Source organism: Myotis daubentonii, chromosome 2 (assembly GCF_963259705.1).
Source record: "Myotis daubentonii chromosome 2, mMyoDau2.1, whole genome shotgun sequence".
NCBI lineage: Eukaryota > Metazoa > Chordata > Mammalia > Chiroptera > Vespertilionidae > Myotis > Myotis daubentonii.
Window position 1 is genome coordinate 16,412,224 of NC_081841.1, and position 17,970 is coordinate 16,430,193.

Consider the following 17,970-nt stretch of genomic DNA (forward strand, 5'->3'; position numbering starts at 1 on the left):
GGGGTGGGAGGGTAATATTTACTCTTATGATTTGGAGTTATGAAAGAATTAGGTAGTATAAAAGAGTCTGAAAATATTTTTACAAAGTAGAGTTATATATGTTAAGTACCAATGGTGGTCATGGATTTTCATATGTCATTCAAACATTCATTTCACACTTGTGTGGCAGGCACTGTGTTGGGTGCTATGGGAAGTAATAGAGCTGAAGACATAATCTATGCCTTCAAAGAATTTACAAGTTCTCTTTTCACCTATACAAACCTGACTCTCCACAAAAAGAATAAGGATATATTGAAGGCCATAAATGAGATGTTTTAAATGTTCTGTATAGATCTGTTTTAATTTTTAAATGTGGGGCACAAACACTACTTATGTTTTAAAAAGGTAATGACAGCACAATGCCGAATGTAGTTTTTTTACACAATCTGACCATTTGAACTTCCAAAGGTTTGAAATGTCCTTGAGCCACTTTTATGTGACTGTTTGTTTGTATGGCAATCATTGGCATCTGAATTTGGCACACCATTCAATAGATTCCGCTCAAGGGCAGTTATTATTCAGCTTCCAATGTCGTACAAGCTAGCAGAGTGCGTGTTAGGCATTCCATAAATATTTGTTGAATGAAGAAATACAAAGATAAATGGGTTAACCTATTTGTGGGTTAACCTCTCTGTCCTTTCCTCTGAAATTTTACAACTTACTACCTGTGTCCTTGTTGGGAGAGTAATCTCATAGGACTACACATTGCGTCATTTTTATATTTCATGTGTTATATTTTCTTCCTTCTAAATGGACTGCAATGTCATTGATCCCACCTCCCACAGCATCTCACAGATATTTCCTGCTAACTGAAATATCAGTTGGAATAAGCTATTATTACTTCCTTCTTTCTTAATTCTTAAAGAGGTAAGTTCAAATTTCTCTTTAAAAGAAAACAGCAAAAAAACAAACAAAATCAACAGTCATACATTTATTAACTATGAGTAAGGTTGTGAATAAGTAAAAGGTGACATATCTAAGCTATATATTTTAATAGGCTTTTCCTAGAGGTTTATGACATGCCAACCCAGGTGAGGAGATAGGAAGAGGTAGGAGAAAATGGAAAGTTATCTGGGAAAAGGGAACGATCCAGATTGAGGGAATTATACAACTAATATAGTAAAACCTTAACGAGGAGAATGCGGCCAGTCAAAAGATGCTTACCTTTGCACCCCTCACAGGTCAGTGCGTTATAATGGTATCCGGATGCTCTGTCTCCACAAACAACACATAGCTCATCTCCTTTTATTCTCCCGGCTGACGTGCCCATTCGAGGCTTTTTTGTCACAGGAATCTCTGCCACCTCAGTCTCTCCCTGGTAGAGGGTCTCCGTGGGCAGTGGCTTGAGTTCATATAGTCCAGGAGAGTACCACTCTTCAGGCTGCTGGGGGTAGAAACCCAGGCTGGAATAATAGGATGAGGAGGAAATCTGTGGTTGAACTTGAGGAAACTGAGTGTTGTTGTATTGTGAGTATGATTCCACTTCTAGGTTTTGCCCCAGAGGACCTGTTGTTGGCTCTGTTAGTACACCTGAGCAAAAGTGACAATAAAACTGGAATTAACATGATCACTCTATAAATTAGAGAGGCAGTTGTTAAGCACACAGTATGTTTAGAAGTGTGGGCTCTAAGAAAAAACTGAAATATTTACCTACATATAAATGAACCTCTTTTTCCATAAAAAAGCCTACATAGACAATTAAAGGACTAAATTACAAGCTCAGAAAATATCTACAACATATATATAATGTGTGAAGTGCTCATACAAACCAGTAAGAAAATACTCAACGTGGAACAAAAGATAATGTTTTTTTAAAAAGCATTCAACATGCAAAACATTTAACATTCCATGGACAAATGATAGAGGACATCAATGGCCAGTTTTTAGAAATAAAAACACAATTGTCTTATAAAGACATAAAAATGTGCTCCTCCTTGCCAATAATTAAATTTAAATAGAAACTGCAATAGAAAAATATTACAGTGTTCATCCTTAAATATATAAGGACTTAAAAAGTTTGACAATACACACTCTTGAGAAAGCAAAATTCTTGGAGGACAATCTGTCCATATCTTTCAGCATTTAAAACTCAAATACTCTTTTAGCACAACAATCCACTGCTAGAAAATTCATCTTAAAGATTTGATTTAATCTGAATGAAAAAATGTTTGTGTGAAGTGTTCATTTGCAGTAGTGTTTGCAAGCATCATAAATTTAAAATGATTTAAATATCCATCAATAGGAGTCTGGTTAAATAAATTATATTATGTCCCTACACTGAAATACTTTGCAGATGTGAAACAATCATTTAAATCTATATGGGCAGATGTGGAAAAGTTTCTATAATATGATGCTTTATGAAAAACATTAAGCTATAGAATACTATATATACTATGAAAGGGGGCAGGCCAGGCTGAGGGACCGCCCCCCGCTGTAGTGCATGAATTTTCATGCACCAGGCCTTAGAGGCATGCACTGGAGCGGGGAGGGGCGGTCCCTCAGCCTGGACTGCCCCCTTTCACAGTCCAGAAGCCCTCAGGGGCAGGAGGTGACCCGGCGATCAGGGGAAGGCGCCGTCCCATCACACCTAGGATGCTGCCACTACCGCCAGCACGAGCCTCGGCCAGCCCTGGTTACCTACACCTCGGGCAGCCCTGGGCGGCTGGGCAGCCGCCATCTGAGGCTTGCCTGTGCCTTGGGCCAGCCCTGGGCGGCTGGGTGACTGAGGGGACTGGGGGTATCTGGAGGCAGGCACACAGAGTGGCCAGGCTCACCTAGGGGCGGGCCCAGCCTTGCCACACGCCTGCAGCCCTCGCGGGGCTGAGGGGACTGGGTGCCACCATCTTGTGGCTGTGGGCGCCGCCATCTTTGAGGGTGGGGCAGTCAATTAGCATATTCCCTCCTTATTGGCTGTGGGCACTGCCATCTTTGAGGGTGTGGCAGTCAATTAGCATATTTCCTCCTTATTGGTTGTGGGCAATGCCATCTTTGAGGGTGAGGCAGTCAATTAGCATATTCCCTCCTTATTAGATAGGATAAAAAACTGTGTGTATGAGAGGCTATATTTTGCACAGTGCAAAAGGAACTGGATGATGGCGACTGTGGGAAGGGAGATTGTTGGATTGTTTTCTGAGGTGGGATATTGCACAATCTTTTAAGTATTTGTAATTTTTCCATATATATATGTGTGTGACTTTAATTATTATAAAACAAAAGAGAAGCTTAAAAAATGAATGCAGTACCTGAAATTAATTTACCAGGGTTCAAATCCTAGCTCTGTTTTATTACTTACTATCTGCGTATGCTGACAGTTTACTTAACATCTTTAAGTCTTGCCGGGAGCCGGTCCATCCTTGCTGTTTCAAAGGACCTGGCATATATGGCATACTGTTCTTAAAATGTTTGCTCACCTTCTTGGCACTATGTGTTTTAACCAAGGTCTCCTCTCTGAGAAAGGTTGTTTCCCCAGGTAGGGATTTTCCCCTGAAGTTAGGGAGGGAATAAAACCCCTCAACTAAGTGCCAGGTGGGTAATTAATCACTTTAACTATGAACAATCATGCTTAAGCTACATAATCTTTACTCCCTGGAATGGAGATAAGAAACGCCCTAACCTTTGGAATAGAGATTGATAGGATTGGAATCAACTGGTATAAATACAGATGTAACAAGACAGAACTTAGAAGACAGAACCTACACAGAACCTAGAGACAGAAGAACTTTGCTGGAGAGAACATGGCAAAAGATCCTGGACAGAAACTGGCAACAGAACCTAGAGACAGAACCTAGCGAGAGAACATGGCAAAAGATCCTGGACTGAACCTGACTACAGAAATTGGCAAGAGAACCTGACTAGAACCTGGTGACAGAACCTGGCTGGAGAACCTGGAGAACCTGGCTGGAGAATCTAGCAAGAGAACATGGACACAGAACCTGGCTGGAGATCCTAACAAGAACTTCGCTGGAGATCCAGAGCAGAACCTCTCTGGAGATCCAGACCAGAACTTGGCTGGAGATCCTGGCTGGAGATCCTGGCTAGGCTGCTGATCAACTGAACACTGTCTCCGTGTCCTTCCTTCTTCGCCGACTCCGTCTACACCTTTGGGAACCCCTGGACCTGCTGGGGTTGGACCCCGGCAAAGTCTTGGTTTTGTCTTTATAAAACAGAGTAAAACACCTACCTCATTCGGTTGATATAATGATTAAACAAGGTAATGCATGCAAAATGCAAGCACTTTGCAAATGTGTTCACACATAACGTGCAAGATAAATTATAGCTGCCATCAAAATAGTAATAATAATTATTCTTACTGCCATTATGAAATGAGCCCCTTATCTATAAAACCTCTAGGTAACAGAACACTATCAGGCTGTGAAAATGCTTCTATTTGCTAGAAACATAAACTATGGCTCTTTAGAATACAGCAGTGTTTAAATTATACAAAACATTTTTTAAAATGTTATAGACATAAATAAGATATAGGCGAGCATACAAATAGGTCAGGTTCTTCAAAGCATAGTCAGGCAACCCTAGACCAAAATTTCTACTCTACCTCTGTGAACAATATGAGACTTTGGGCAAATTAAACTACTGAAAACCTCCGTTTTTATAGCAGTAGGCTTGGGATTGAAATATCTATATCAAGGGTTGCTGAAGATTGAGATAATACAGGTCCACAGTTCCTCATCTGGAACCCTTGGAGTCACCTGTATCTTCAAATTCAGAGTCGTTTGAATTTTAGAACAGAATGCAATGTTCTTTCTCCCAGCATGATCTGGGGCAGAACCCAGAATCAAATAGCAATATTTCCCACAATGCAATGTATACATGCTCACACTAGGAGAATAAATAAAGGTCATAAATACCCTCAATTCATTCAGGTCAGGTTTTGCCACAAAAGAAGTTTGTGCCATACTTTGGGGGGGGGCTTATTTTTTAGTGTTTGGAATTTTAAATTGTCAATTAGGGATTGTGGAACTCTGCATCTCTGCATGAAGAATGCTCTTCACAATGCTTAAAAGATGGTTGCTGCTACTATGATTATTTCTATTACTGTTAGAAAACTTTATCAGACAGTTCTTCCTAGTGCCAGGCAACTTGTATATCCTCACATCCTTCTCACAAAATCCTATGAGGTACATAACATTATTACCCCCACTTGCAAACGATTAGCCTGTGGCGTAGAGAATTTAGGCAACTTTACTCCTACCCACCTAAGTGGCTGAGCTTTGAACTTTGGGAGTCAGACCTCAAAGCCCATGTGCTGCACTATTTCTCTCTAGGAAAATTTCAGATGGGTGATGCTTTAGAGCAGGGGTGGGGAACGCCCAGCCTGCGGGCTGTATAAGGCCCGCCAATCATTTCGTCTGGCCCTACCAAGGTAAAAGGGGTGAGTTAATTAAATGTTCGACCAAATATAGCAGACTAATTTTTAAGTCGATAATTTTGTATGGCCCTCAAATGACGTAATAAATATTCAAATGTCCCTTGGCAGAAAAAGTAGGGGTGCATTACCTTGCACCCCCTGCTTTTTTGAACATGACTTAAAGCCTTTCTCTTCCTCTCTCTGCTCTTGAGTTCTTTAGTCCTCCACTGCTTCTGCCTGCAGATAACCGACAACTAGGCCTGCAGGGCTCAGTGTGATCCTCCCCTTTCTTTTCCAGCCATTCCTTGAAGGTTCCTTGCTGATGCCAGACTCAGGGACTTGCCTGTGAGCCTGGCACTTCCCTCAGTATAGTCACCCCCTCTGAGAACTTCCTCTCACCAATATCCACTTACCTCTAAGCTTCCCTTTAAGTATAGTTTCTCTTAGAAGTTTTCCCTGACTCTAGGTCCCTGGGAGTCCTGGCTCTGAATCATGTTATATGATACTTACCTTCCCTGCCTGGGCCAACGTTTGCTCATCTATAAAGAGAAGACTCAAGGCTGGATAATCTGATAGTTCTTTTGTGTATTTAAAATATCTACAAGTATATGACTAACAGTCTATAGGCATTAGAATTCAGGGCTTTTTGACAATGGCAAAGTGGAGTATATGTATATTTAATGCTTGTTGAAAAAAATGCTGCCTACATTGACCCAGGAAAGGATTGAAAGAGCGCAGAGTATACAATATTGGTGCAAATATCAATTTCCTCTCTTTTATGCTCAGCTCAACTATATAAAACCAGCATTGAGTCAGAATATCTGACAAAAAGATTTGTCTAATGACCACAAAATGGAAGAATACAAAAATATGGAATTAGAACAGAAAAAAGAAAAGATATGAATAACATCCTGATCTATTTAATAATTAAGTGTGACTAAAATTTCTGGAGTGAATAAGCTAGAAAAGAACTTAACATTAAAAATAGTTTCACTTGCACTCATATCTAGATTTTATCCTCCAAACCATCTTACCCCTAATCAACTCTACATCCCCACCCCCAAGCCCCAGTTACTCTCCACCTACACTTCCAGGAAGGTTAAGCGACTTGCCTGAGGTCAAACAATCAAGTAAGGACAGAATCTGGATTCTGCAGAGTCCAAGGAAATATGTAAGTTTTTGTCCTCACATGACAATTCCAAATCTCTGAGCATTATTCCAACGAAACAGATATTTTAATAAGCAAAAGACACAATGAAGTCCCAACACAAATCACGTCATCGTATCAATATCATATCAATCTCTGGAATAATCTTAATGAAAATGGAAAGCTTTCACAAAGACATCAATTCTATTACATGAAAACAACAAAACAGGCAAGAATATGAGATCAGTGCACAATATTAATAAATAATGCCTCTCTTCCCAAAGCACACCTATTTCTAGTATTTCACACTGTCTCCACCAAATCTCTACAGAGCAGACAATAAATATACAGACAACTTACAATTTTAAAAAATCCACCATAGCCAACATGTTTCAAAATGAAGCACTGAAACAACTTCTCCTGTGAGACCTTGAGGTACTGCCTGACATTTTTGTCTCAATTTCTTCTGTAAAACGGAGCCATTAACACCCAGCCTTGAAATCTCCTAAGGTAGTTCTGAGTATAAAATCACAGTTGTTGGGAAAAGTTTTGACAAGGTGAGTGCCATAAAAAGATATGTCTGTTTCCTAAGGAACCTGGCAAAATCCCAACTCTAATAATAGTTCATTAGTAATTGTTCATACTTATCAGTCTGTTTTAATGACATAAATTATAGGATACTTTTTCACTTATGTATGTAAATTGAACACTTAGTATTTGCTAAACACTAGGCTAGGCTCTGAGGATAAAACAATGAGTAAGACAGAGAGACAACAGAAAAGGCCACCGCCGTGTGTGTGTGTGTGTGTGTGTGTGTGTGTGTGTGTGTGTGTGTGTGTGTGTGTGTGTGTTGTGAGGGGAAAGTCAAAGACTGGGATAAAACCAAGTAAACAAACAACTGATAGAGCATAAGACATGAAGACATGGGGGGGCAGAGGCAGTAAGTCAAGTTTAGAGCGTGCTTCCTGAAAAGGAAATTTTATTTCCACTTTAATATAATTTAAAGGGAAACACTTTAATTTAAAGGGATGCATATATAACTTAGAATTTGTGAGTGTTTTCTTGGAGTCAGTCTATCAAGGAATTGGAAAATTTGAATTCCTTATTACAGGAATTCTACATGAATGAGAATATGAGAGTTAAGGGAAGAGTTTTTCAATGGGAACACGTGAATGGATTCAGGGGAGTCTGAGACATCCTGCAAAGGAAAGCGAAATTCTCCTGGGTAGAAAAACTCTAGCATTTACTAGTTTTTCTGGAGGAGCATCACCTAAGGGAACTTTAAGATGCTGAAAGTGTGCTATACCTATCAGCACATTAACCACGAACCACATGGAATACTGAGCATTTGAGACATGGCTAGCGATCATGAAGAAATGAATTTTTCATTTAATTTTAAATAATTAAAATGTTAATGAAATGGCTACATGGCTATTATATGATATATAGTACAGCTCCAAGGAGTCTGTGGCCAGAGCACTGTGTGCCTGCACGGGAGAATCAGGTTCCTGTAATAACAACGGCACTTTCCTGTGATCGCACAGCTTCTGAGCCTCATAAAGGTTCAGGTTTTACCCTGTTTTTCACTTCTGGCACAATGCCAACTACAGTAAAAATATCATGAATGTTTATTAGAATGTCTCATGAATGGGAAAGCTGCCTTCGCTCCCTCATTTATTTCCTAATTCATGGATACTTAATCGTATGGACCAGCTTCATTTGTGGAGTTGTTTGCTTTTCCTGATGTCAGGTCACTGTGATGTTGGTGCCTCTCCTTGGCTGGTCAGCTGACACCTCCTCCTCGAGGTCTGCCCGAGCTCCCCTAGGTAGCGCTAACCTCTCCTACCGTCTGTACACACTTCTACTATGGCGGGTTTCAATCATTTTTGTTCATTTACAGGCTTATCTTCCATGCTACACTTGAGGTGGGATGACGTACTGGTTGCGAGGGTCCTGCTTCATGCCCAACTCTCAATTCCACTCAACCACAATTTGCTGGATTTGACACAGCATTAATGTTCAACACATTTTCGTTACTGTTCTGGTTACTCTGTGAACTCTTTGGAGAATATATTATATTATATTATATTATATTATATTATATTATATTAATCACATATTATATTCCCCCCCCCCTTTTTTTTTTATCCCTGGCACCTTACACAAACCCTGACACAGTACAAATGTTTAATCAATGTTAAATAGAAATAATAGAAAATTTTCCTCCCCAGCCTTTCAAGTAATTTCCATTTCTAAATACAGTATCAGTCACTTCTAAACATCGCATTGAAGCGAACTGGAATGCTGCCAATTCCGTGGTCACAATATGTTCACAACTTGTAATTGTTGTAAAAAAAGATTAGAGTTTCTCTTTTAGCTGGAAATTTAAAAGGCAAGGCTCTGCTTTGAGAAGAATATTAAAACAGGCAAAATTCATCTATGTTTTAATTATGATCCATGTTTCACTTCAGATAAAACAAATAGCTTAGGCCTAAAGCTGAACTCTTTACTCGCCTGATTTTCCATAGACTACCAGGAGTAATACGCTTTGGAAAATAAGTGCTGCTCACCATAGCCCACAGTTTGAAATATATCTTATGTCTTGACTTCTGTACACACTTACACATCTACATCAGTAACTGAAACAAATTTCTATCTTTACCTCTTGAAGTGCATGTTGACATTTCTATTCCATGCTACTCCTATTCTACTCTACTCCACTCCACTCTATTCCATTCCACTCCACTCTACCCCACCCCACTCCATTCTACTCTAGTTTTTAATGCTGATCAAAAGCCACGAAATAGATTTCATGACCCACTGCATTAAATAATATACTTTACAGTGTTATTTCAAGTGTCCACAGGCATCAATGTTAGAACTGCCTACTGTTTCACTTTTAAAAAAAATGGTGCTAATTTTCCATAATCCAATGAAGAATTTTAGGAAACACATATTTAGATTTCCTCTCAAAGAAATACTCACCTACCTAGAATCCTAAAAAAATCACGCCACCCCAACTTTTCACCCCAGACTTCTGGTTCTGACTGAGCCATCTTTGATAGAGACCTGCTACTGTCATCTCAAACAAAAGTGCCCCACACTTCCTCAGCCCAGTTTCGGAAGCTCAACCATGAACACCTGTGAACAGTGTCCTACCTTTTGCAGGCCTCATGCTCATCATTTCCATGACAGAACCTGATGATGTGCAGCTCTGGCAAGGACTGATTTGAATTGGATTTTCTAACTCCTGAAACTGCATTACCATTCTTACTTTATTCCCAGCAACTGAAAATGAGACTAGGTAAGAAGTGACAGAGGCCAGAGGTTGGGTGGCTTACTGATTAACTTCATTACTGAGCAGAATATTTGTAAATGTTTATGAGAAAAGTCCTCGATGCCAGATTGCCTAGTAAGCTAGAAACCAGTCTCTTAGATAAACAGTTTGGGGAGCACTTTCCACTTTAAGAAATTTTAGAAGGTAGATTTCTGTTCAGTTGCTGTAAAAGTGGATTCAGGAGGTCAAGTGTCATGCTCCAGGTCATCAAATTTGTTCCTTTAAAAAGGCTACAGAATGGTGTAGCATAATGCTTAACCCTGTGTAGCCAATGAAACTGGGTTTAGATCCACTGTTATGGTGGAATTATGTCTCCTCCACCCCCCAAACAAAAAAAATGATATATTGAAGTTCTAATCCCAATTCCTAGCAGGTGGCATTATTTAGAGATAGGGTCTTTATAGAGGTAATCAACTTAAAATGAGGTCATTAGATTGGTTTCTAATCCCATAGGACTGGTGTCCTTATACTAAATGGAAATTTGGACACAGAAACAGACACACATTAAGAGAAGGCACTGTGAAGAGACACCGGGATAAACACAGTCACCTACAAGCCAATGCTCTCCAAGATCAGGAACATAGATTCTTCCCTCACAGCCTTCAGAAGGAACCGACCCTGCCAGCACCTTGATTTTAGACTTCTTGCCAATACATTTCTGTTGTGGAAGCCACCCAGTATGTGGTACTTCATTGCAGCAGCTTTACCAAACTAATTCCTTCAGGCGCCCTTGGCATTCACTAGCTCTGTAGGCCATGGACAAATTCCTGAACTGTTTTCTGTCTCAATTTCCTGGGAATCACACAACCTCATGGAATTATTATGAGAATTAAGTGAAATAATATATATAAAATGCTCAGCACAATGGGTGTCTATCCATCAGCATTTTGATGTTATGATTATTCAGCTTTGGACTCATGTTTTAGGGTGGCTTGCATATTGAGTAGGAATAATTTCTGCAGCAGAACTGGTGGATTTCAAGGTTGTGACTGAGTTTGTTTTGAAAGAGAGGGCTTTAGAATAGGACTCAGTAGGTCCAGGATTGAGCTCAGGCATAAAGCAAATAGATGCACTGCATAACCTTAGGCCAGTCTCTCGGCTTCTGCAGGCCACATTTGCATACATCAACAGATGGTAAAACATAGATAATTCCTGCCCTACGTCCCTCATCAGCCTGTTGTGAAGATAAAAAGTGACATAATAAATATGAAAGCAATTTTAAAAGGCAAACGTGATCTATGTAAACCTAATAATCATTGCTAAGATGTGTCTGCAGCCTGGACACGCTTAGGGTGGTTTCACATGCATTACCTCATCTGGTCCTTACTTGCACCTTTGAGGAAGGTATTGTTTATACTACCTACTCTCTTCTATCCTATTTTACAGACTCAGAAAGGAAACTCCGTGAAGTTCAGTGGTCTGTCTGCAGCCACCCAGTTATTAAGGGATAAAACTAAAACATTAATCAAGGTCTTCTGACTCAAGACCCCATGGCTAAACAAGTAAAGCATGCTTGCCCTAACTGCAGAGAAAGAAGAAAGGTATGATGGTCCATGGGTGTATTTCAGTTTGGATTGTGCAATCAAGGGTGACCATTTGCAAAACTGTTCTCCATCCTCGGTTTACTTCTGACCTCATTCTCTCTTCACAACCCAAGAAATATCCTTGCCTTGAGAGGATCTTAGGTGAAAGAGCTGCCCAAAGGTTGTGAACCAGGACAAACTACCTGTGAATTTTCTGTTTCAAGAATTCTGTAGAGTTTTTCACTGGTCAGAAACTGTCTGTTGCCCTCAGCTACTTCTATACTGAAAAAAAGAGAGAACAGGATAATTTAGCTGATCTAAGAAACCCACAAGATGTTCTCATAAGAAGACTGATTGGGCCCTGACCGGTTTGGCTCAGCGGATAGAGCATAGGCCTGCGGACTCAAGGGTCCCAGGTTCGATTCCGGTCAAGAGCATGTACCTGGGTTGCGGGCACATCCCCACTGGGGGGCGTGCAAGAGGCAGCTGAATCGATGTTTCTCTCTCATCGATGTTTCTAACTCTCTATCCCTCTCTCTTCCTCTCTGTAAAAAATCAATAAAAATATATTTAGAAAAAGAAAAAAAAAAGAAGACTGATTGGATCTCTTCTCTCAATGCTAACCAGCTGCTTCATGTTATTTTTTTTTATAAAAATACATTTTTCCTCTGCAGTTCTATGCTGTCTGAAAGGGTACCTGCTAGCCATATATGGCTACTTAAACTAATTTAAAGACGTTAGAATCAATTCCTCAATTATACTAGTCACATTTTTAGTGTCCAATAGTCCCATGTGGATAGTGGCTACTGCACTGAACAAAGTGGATCTAGAACATTTTCATCATCACAGAAATTTCTATCAGCGCTGTGGTAGATGGGACTTGGCACCAATGTGAAGCTACACCCATCATGGCAAGTGAGGGCATCAGCAATCCTATATAATGAAAAGCTCATATGCAAATAGACCAAATGGTGGAACAACTGAACAATCGGTCGCTATGACGTGCACTGACCATCGGGGAGGAGGGGTGTGGAACATGGCGAACATTGGCCATGGTGGGATGGTGGAGCAGGTGAGCAGGGGCGCCAGACCAAGGTGCCGGCCACTGTCATCAGGGAGAGCCTCTGATGGTTACTGAAAATTCTTTGCTCCCGCATGCCGTGGTCCCGCCCAGCACTTGCAACCGCTGCCGATGCCAGAGATGCCACATGCACCCACTGCCAGTGCCAGCCCCGCTCGCAACCACAGCCAGCACTGAAGCCGACGCTCACCCCCACTGCTGGTGCCCAATGCCTTCCGATCACTCAGCGCCATTAGTGGGTGTGAGCAGCAGCTGCCAACACTGACTGCCCTTGTGGGCTTCTCCACCTCCCCTTGCTCCTAAGGGGCGATTGGGACAGCAGCTGCAGCTCACACCTGCTGCTGCCGTGGGAGCGGTGGTGGTGGAAGTGGGGCTGTTGGCAGACAGGGGACCGGGGGCTGAGGCAGGAGGGGCCAGGCGGGTACAGAGGATGGGCCAAGACCTGCCCTGTGCCTACTGCAGCCTCGCAGCGCACAGTTCCTTTCAAGGTGCACAAATTCGTGCACTGGGCCCCTAGTGAAGCTATAAAAAAGTGGGGGGGACTCCCAGAATAAATGTAGACAATGATTTTCTAAGAACTATCCTTGAGATGAACTTGGCCAACAGGCTTGGAGTGATAAAATCACACTGGAAGGACTTTCTCTACTGAGGTGATCAGGAGTATTCTCTGAGCCTGGATCCTTAATCATTCACTTCTTATTTCTTGTCCTGATTATATTTTGGTTGCCCACTTACTATCTATGGAACCTGAAGCAGATTATTTAGCATGTTTAAATCTCCATTTTCTCACTAGTAAAAGGGGAATAGTAATGGTATCCACTCTATACATGAGTGTTGTGAGAATTAATATTAATAGCAAATAGTTCCATACAGTACTTAAGATGGGCCAGGCATTCTTTTGAGAACTTTAATATATTAGGTAAGTATCTTGCACAAAGTTAAGGAATTTGCCTAAAACCACATACTAGTAAGCAGCAAAGATGGGATTGAATGTTGGAAGTCTATCTGCTAAGAAATCTAAAATGGTTGTTATCACTATCACAATTCTTTTTATCATTGTAAAATGTATAAATTTGCAATCTGATTTTATAGTCAACCTTTCTTAGCTTGCTTATCCTGAGTGCCCCTGAGATATATTTCTTAGTCTGCAAGGTTGAGAGCCAGGTCCTGGACAATAGTGGATTCATTCACCAGCTGGCCAACTCACCTATCATTCTTTGTCTCATTGCATGCCTTATACAAGCTATGCCTGCCCTATCTAAAAAAAAAACAGTAAATATATTTTACAACAAGAAAAGGCCCTTTAGATACTTCTTTTATTTCACCCATTTCTTAACTTCTCTAACAAAGAAAACCAGATCTGAGTTTCCTGGGAGAGCAAAAACCAAAGCCATGGTGAATTAATAAAAATCATAGAGACTGCTTTTATCTGTGGAAGAGATGTGGATAAAAAAATATTTAAATTATGCTCAAACAAAATTCCATTTTGCAAGGTATCTTTCCATCTCTGAACACTTTCAGCTTTGATTTACCCATCAGCTCAGGACTGCATTCACTTGAGTTAAACTGAGATGGAAAAAAAAATATGCCTGAACTCAAATGTCAGAAACATTCTACAAAGCTGCATCTCAAGATCTTTAATTGTATTTTAAAACATCTGGCTGCTTCTATAACACCGGAAAGATGCTTTTAAGTTAAGCAAAAAACAGGCAAAAACCATATTCCAATAACAATAAAGATACCCAGAGAAAACAGGCATAAAGAGCTGACAGAAGCATAAATTAATGAAAAATAGCTAAGGGAAATGGATTCTGAGTGAGCAGTATTATATGTGGTATGCCTCCTGCCACTTGCTGGGTCTCATTTAGAATGGGGCTTTAGAAAGACTGTTAGATACAATAATCTATAATAACAAAAGCATAACATGCTAATTAGACTGACGACCTTCCTGATGACCTTCCGGACTAAACCGTGGCACCGTGGGGGCCAAGGCAGAGGCAGCCACTGCGGCTGTCGGGGCTGAGCCCCTTGCACGAATTTCATGCACTGGGCCTCTAGTAAGGTAATATAAAAACACACATTTCATAGCTGTTCTAGCAATGCTGTAATGCCAGAATGAGAACATGTGTTTCCTTCCTTAGGGCACCCAGAAATTTATTTCCATACTGCTCGTTTCTGTTGGCTCCTTGAAAATTCTCTGCACTCCACAATGTTAAGATAAAGAGAACTTCCTCCCTTTAATGAGTAGAGTCGTGTTTATCATTTCAACAATTTAAATAATAACAACTACATATCAAGCCCTGGACTAATTATACTGTTTTATGATGCTCTGAAGTTTACAGAACACTTTCCCACACAGCCATTCAGTTCTCCCCAAAAAGCTGTGGAGTAAATTTCATTAATTATCCTCGTTTTATAGGGGAGAACACTGAATTTCAGAAAGCCTCAGTTGCCTCTGAGACTTTATTCCTTTCCATTTCATTGCTTATTTCCACTCACCTACTGTGAACTTCTCCCAGTTTCACTGAGCTAGGTGAACCGGACTCATTGCACTGGGAGCACTGAGTGAGAGACTGCACCTTCTCTTGCTTATTCCTTGCTATTATTAGAATGCTGTTCTACTTAGTCTGAAGGTCTGTGCTTTTTCAAGTTCTTAAACCACAATTTGCTAAAAGAATACATAGATTTTAATTAACATGCTACCTCCTGCCCTACTCACTACCTCAAACCATAGGAAGCCATGGACTTTGTCATTATTACCTTTTATTATGCACTAATTACATAAAGACCCTGCCTTCTTCATTCAGTGGAGAAGTCTTTCTTAATCCACTGAATTAATCTTTGACCAAGTTTCCTGGCTTGCAAGAGCTCCTGAAGGAAAGGAGACGTGGCTCTGTTAGGTCACCATGTCCTTCCATTCTGAGGCTCGTGTGGATTGAGTTCCCGATGAGCTAGATTTGTCAGGGATGTGTGGCAGCAGGATAAGTTCAAGGACCTCACGAGGTGATTCCAGCCCCAGTTTCATAATTCCATTCTATCCAAGCATCTTTTCTATAAGCACCAGCCTAAGGAAGCAGAACTGTAGAGCAAATCTGTACTCCACCCCCAATCTTAGCCTTCCTTTGAATATTCCAATGGATTGGGGGCTGAGGGGTGGAATTATACTGTGTGACACACACACCTGGTGTCACATGCTTTGGCTTACCTTTCATTTCACCCGGAGCTGCAGCAGATGATCATGTTGATAGGTTCACCTGATGTTGACAGCCTGCCATTTCAAGAACATGCCACACATCCTTTTGCGTTCTGTCCCAAACTTATTTAATACCTCCAGAGACTACCTGGCCTTGTTCCAATGGCAAAAGCACAGCCCAGACATGCTGGCCAGTTAATGCCTCCAGGGGCCACCCTCAACCAACTGGAGCCAGAGGTCCGTGAATAAGTGCCCCAGTCCCCAGTCCCTCAGTGGACAATTCTCTATGCTACTCCCAGTGGAATCAAGCTCCCCTTGCCACAGCAGTGATCGTCATAACTCACCTCATGGTGGTTTTCCTTCCTTCCCTGTCTTGTAGCCCCAGTCCTTTGCTTCTGCTCCCTGGGAACACCTCCCACATAAATTGCCTGCACATGAATCCTAGCTTTGGGTTCTGCTTCTCAAGGTAACAATTTATAGACAAGGGTCCTAGAATTCCAAGCCTAATCATCTCCTCTTACAAGTGCTGGTTAATGGAAATGCAGATTCCAGAGTCAGTTCTCTAGGTTCTTTCGACCGCCCTAAATGAAAATGAGAAGACAAAGCCCTTTCAAGTCGATGCTAGACTTTGGGCCTTTGCTATTTCCTCCACCTAGAATGTCCTCTTTGGCTTGTCTTTTGGTCTCAGCTTGTTAACTCCCGGAACCCTTCTCTGACCACACCATTTAGAGCAGCCCCATTCTTCGAGTTACTATGACATCAACCTGGTTTGTTATTTTCATAGCTCTTACCATTCTCCAATATAATCTTGTTTATTTATTTGCATGTTTCCTGTGAGTCTTCTCTCCACTAGGAGCTTGCCTGTCTTGTTTCCTGCTTTATTACAATGCCCAGTATACAGTCAGTGCTCAATGTTCAGAGGGAAGAAATCCATGTGTTGTACCATAAACTTCACTTGCCCTGATTATAACAACATGACTGCTGTTTTTGAGTACACAGACCATTGGAAAAGAGTTTAGCTCTCCGGCTAGTTGAGCCCATGAGTTTAACACTTCTGAATCTCTGGTCTATCTCAAGATTCAAGAATGGTAAGTTAGGGGCCACAATCTTTTCCCTGCTGCTCTGTATCCTAAGCTCAGGGTGGAAACACAGAATGCATCAGTGCCATCAGGACACAAAAGAAGTAAGCAGGAGGAATAGAGGAATCAAAATGCAAGTCTTCACCCCTTACTTAGGCAAACCTTAGCTCAGGTATACCATATAGAGTGGAGTGAGACTGAGGCCCTGGGGCAAAGAGATGTGGTAAAAAAAATAAAAAAAAAATGCTTCGATCTGGCTCGAGATCATAACAGGGAAAAGGAAAGGGAGTCCCAATTGTCATACATGGTTCAGATTAGTTTACCAGGGGAGGGGACGATTTGAAGATTTGAAGAAGCTGCTCTAGCCGGGAATAACAGCTATGCAGTGCAGCTTATGCATCTTGTGCTATTTAGTCTCAGAAACCTTGAATGAAGTGTTAGGAAAGTGGATGGGAGAAAGAACAGCACTGACAGCAAGAGTCACAGTGCTTCCTCAGCAAGCACTTCCAGATGCTTCTAACTTGACCGCTCCTTCACCTCTGTTTTTCTGTCTCCTCACATCTTTCCACCTCATGGCTGCGGAGGTCAACCTTCAACCTGATGTGCTTGCTTGGAGAGCTTAACATGCAATCATAATTCAGAACAGAAAGCGGAGTTTTTATGTGGAAAAAAAACCTTAAGTGGAATTCTCCTTAGTCGATGACATGTAGCTATCATCTTAATTATTCTGTGCATTCTGACTGGTAGAGCAAAAATTATAAATATGTCTATACATCGATTATTTTAAGGATTTTTAGGATAGGCCAGAATGGTCAAGTTGCTGGACATGGACGTAGTGCCTGTTGGCCTTGAATGCATCCTCCACAGGATGAAGAAAAGACAAAAAAAAAGAAAGAAGATGCAGCAAGTATGTCCAAGAACTGGTATTTAATAAGTAATGACTGGTCTCTCTGAGTTACCAATAAAAATCTCTTATTTTCTTTAACCTTCTTTCCCCTTTCCTTCTATTATTTACTAGAGGCCCGGTGCACGAAATTTATGCACAGGTTGGGGGGGGGGGGGGTCCCTCAGCCCGGCCTACATCCTATCCAATCCAGAACCCCTCGGGGGATGTCTAACTGCTGGATTAGGCCTGAATCAGGCCTAAACTGGCAGTCAGACATCCCTCTCACAATCTGGGACTACTGGCTCCTAACCACTCACCTG

At 41.2% G+C, this 17,970-nt stretch overlaps 1 protein-coding gene across 3 annotated transcripts in view; it reads right to left on the reverse strand.

Annotated features, from left to right (window-relative positions):
• NR1H4 (nuclear receptor subfamily 1 group H member 4) overlaps nucleotides 1-17,970 on the reverse strand; it is a 68,685-nt gene that overhangs the window by 37,992 nt on the left and 12,723 nt on the right. For 2 of the 3 annotated variants that reach the window (XM_059681877.1, XM_059681878.1), the window contains exons 1-2: nucleotides 9,711-9,869; nucleotides 1,204-1,569 (exon numbers count right to left, since the gene is read on the reverse strand). In XM_059681877.1, the coding sequence (XP_059537860.1) occupies nucleotides 1,204-1,569; nucleotides 9,711-9,819 (475 nt within the window). In that variant the 5' untranslated portion in view covers nucleotides 9,820-9,869. Of the gene's footprint in view, nucleotides 1-1,203; nucleotides 1,570-9,710; nucleotides 9,870-17,970 lie in introns of those variants that run through there. The other variant, XM_059681879.1, reaches the window with a different exon arrangement.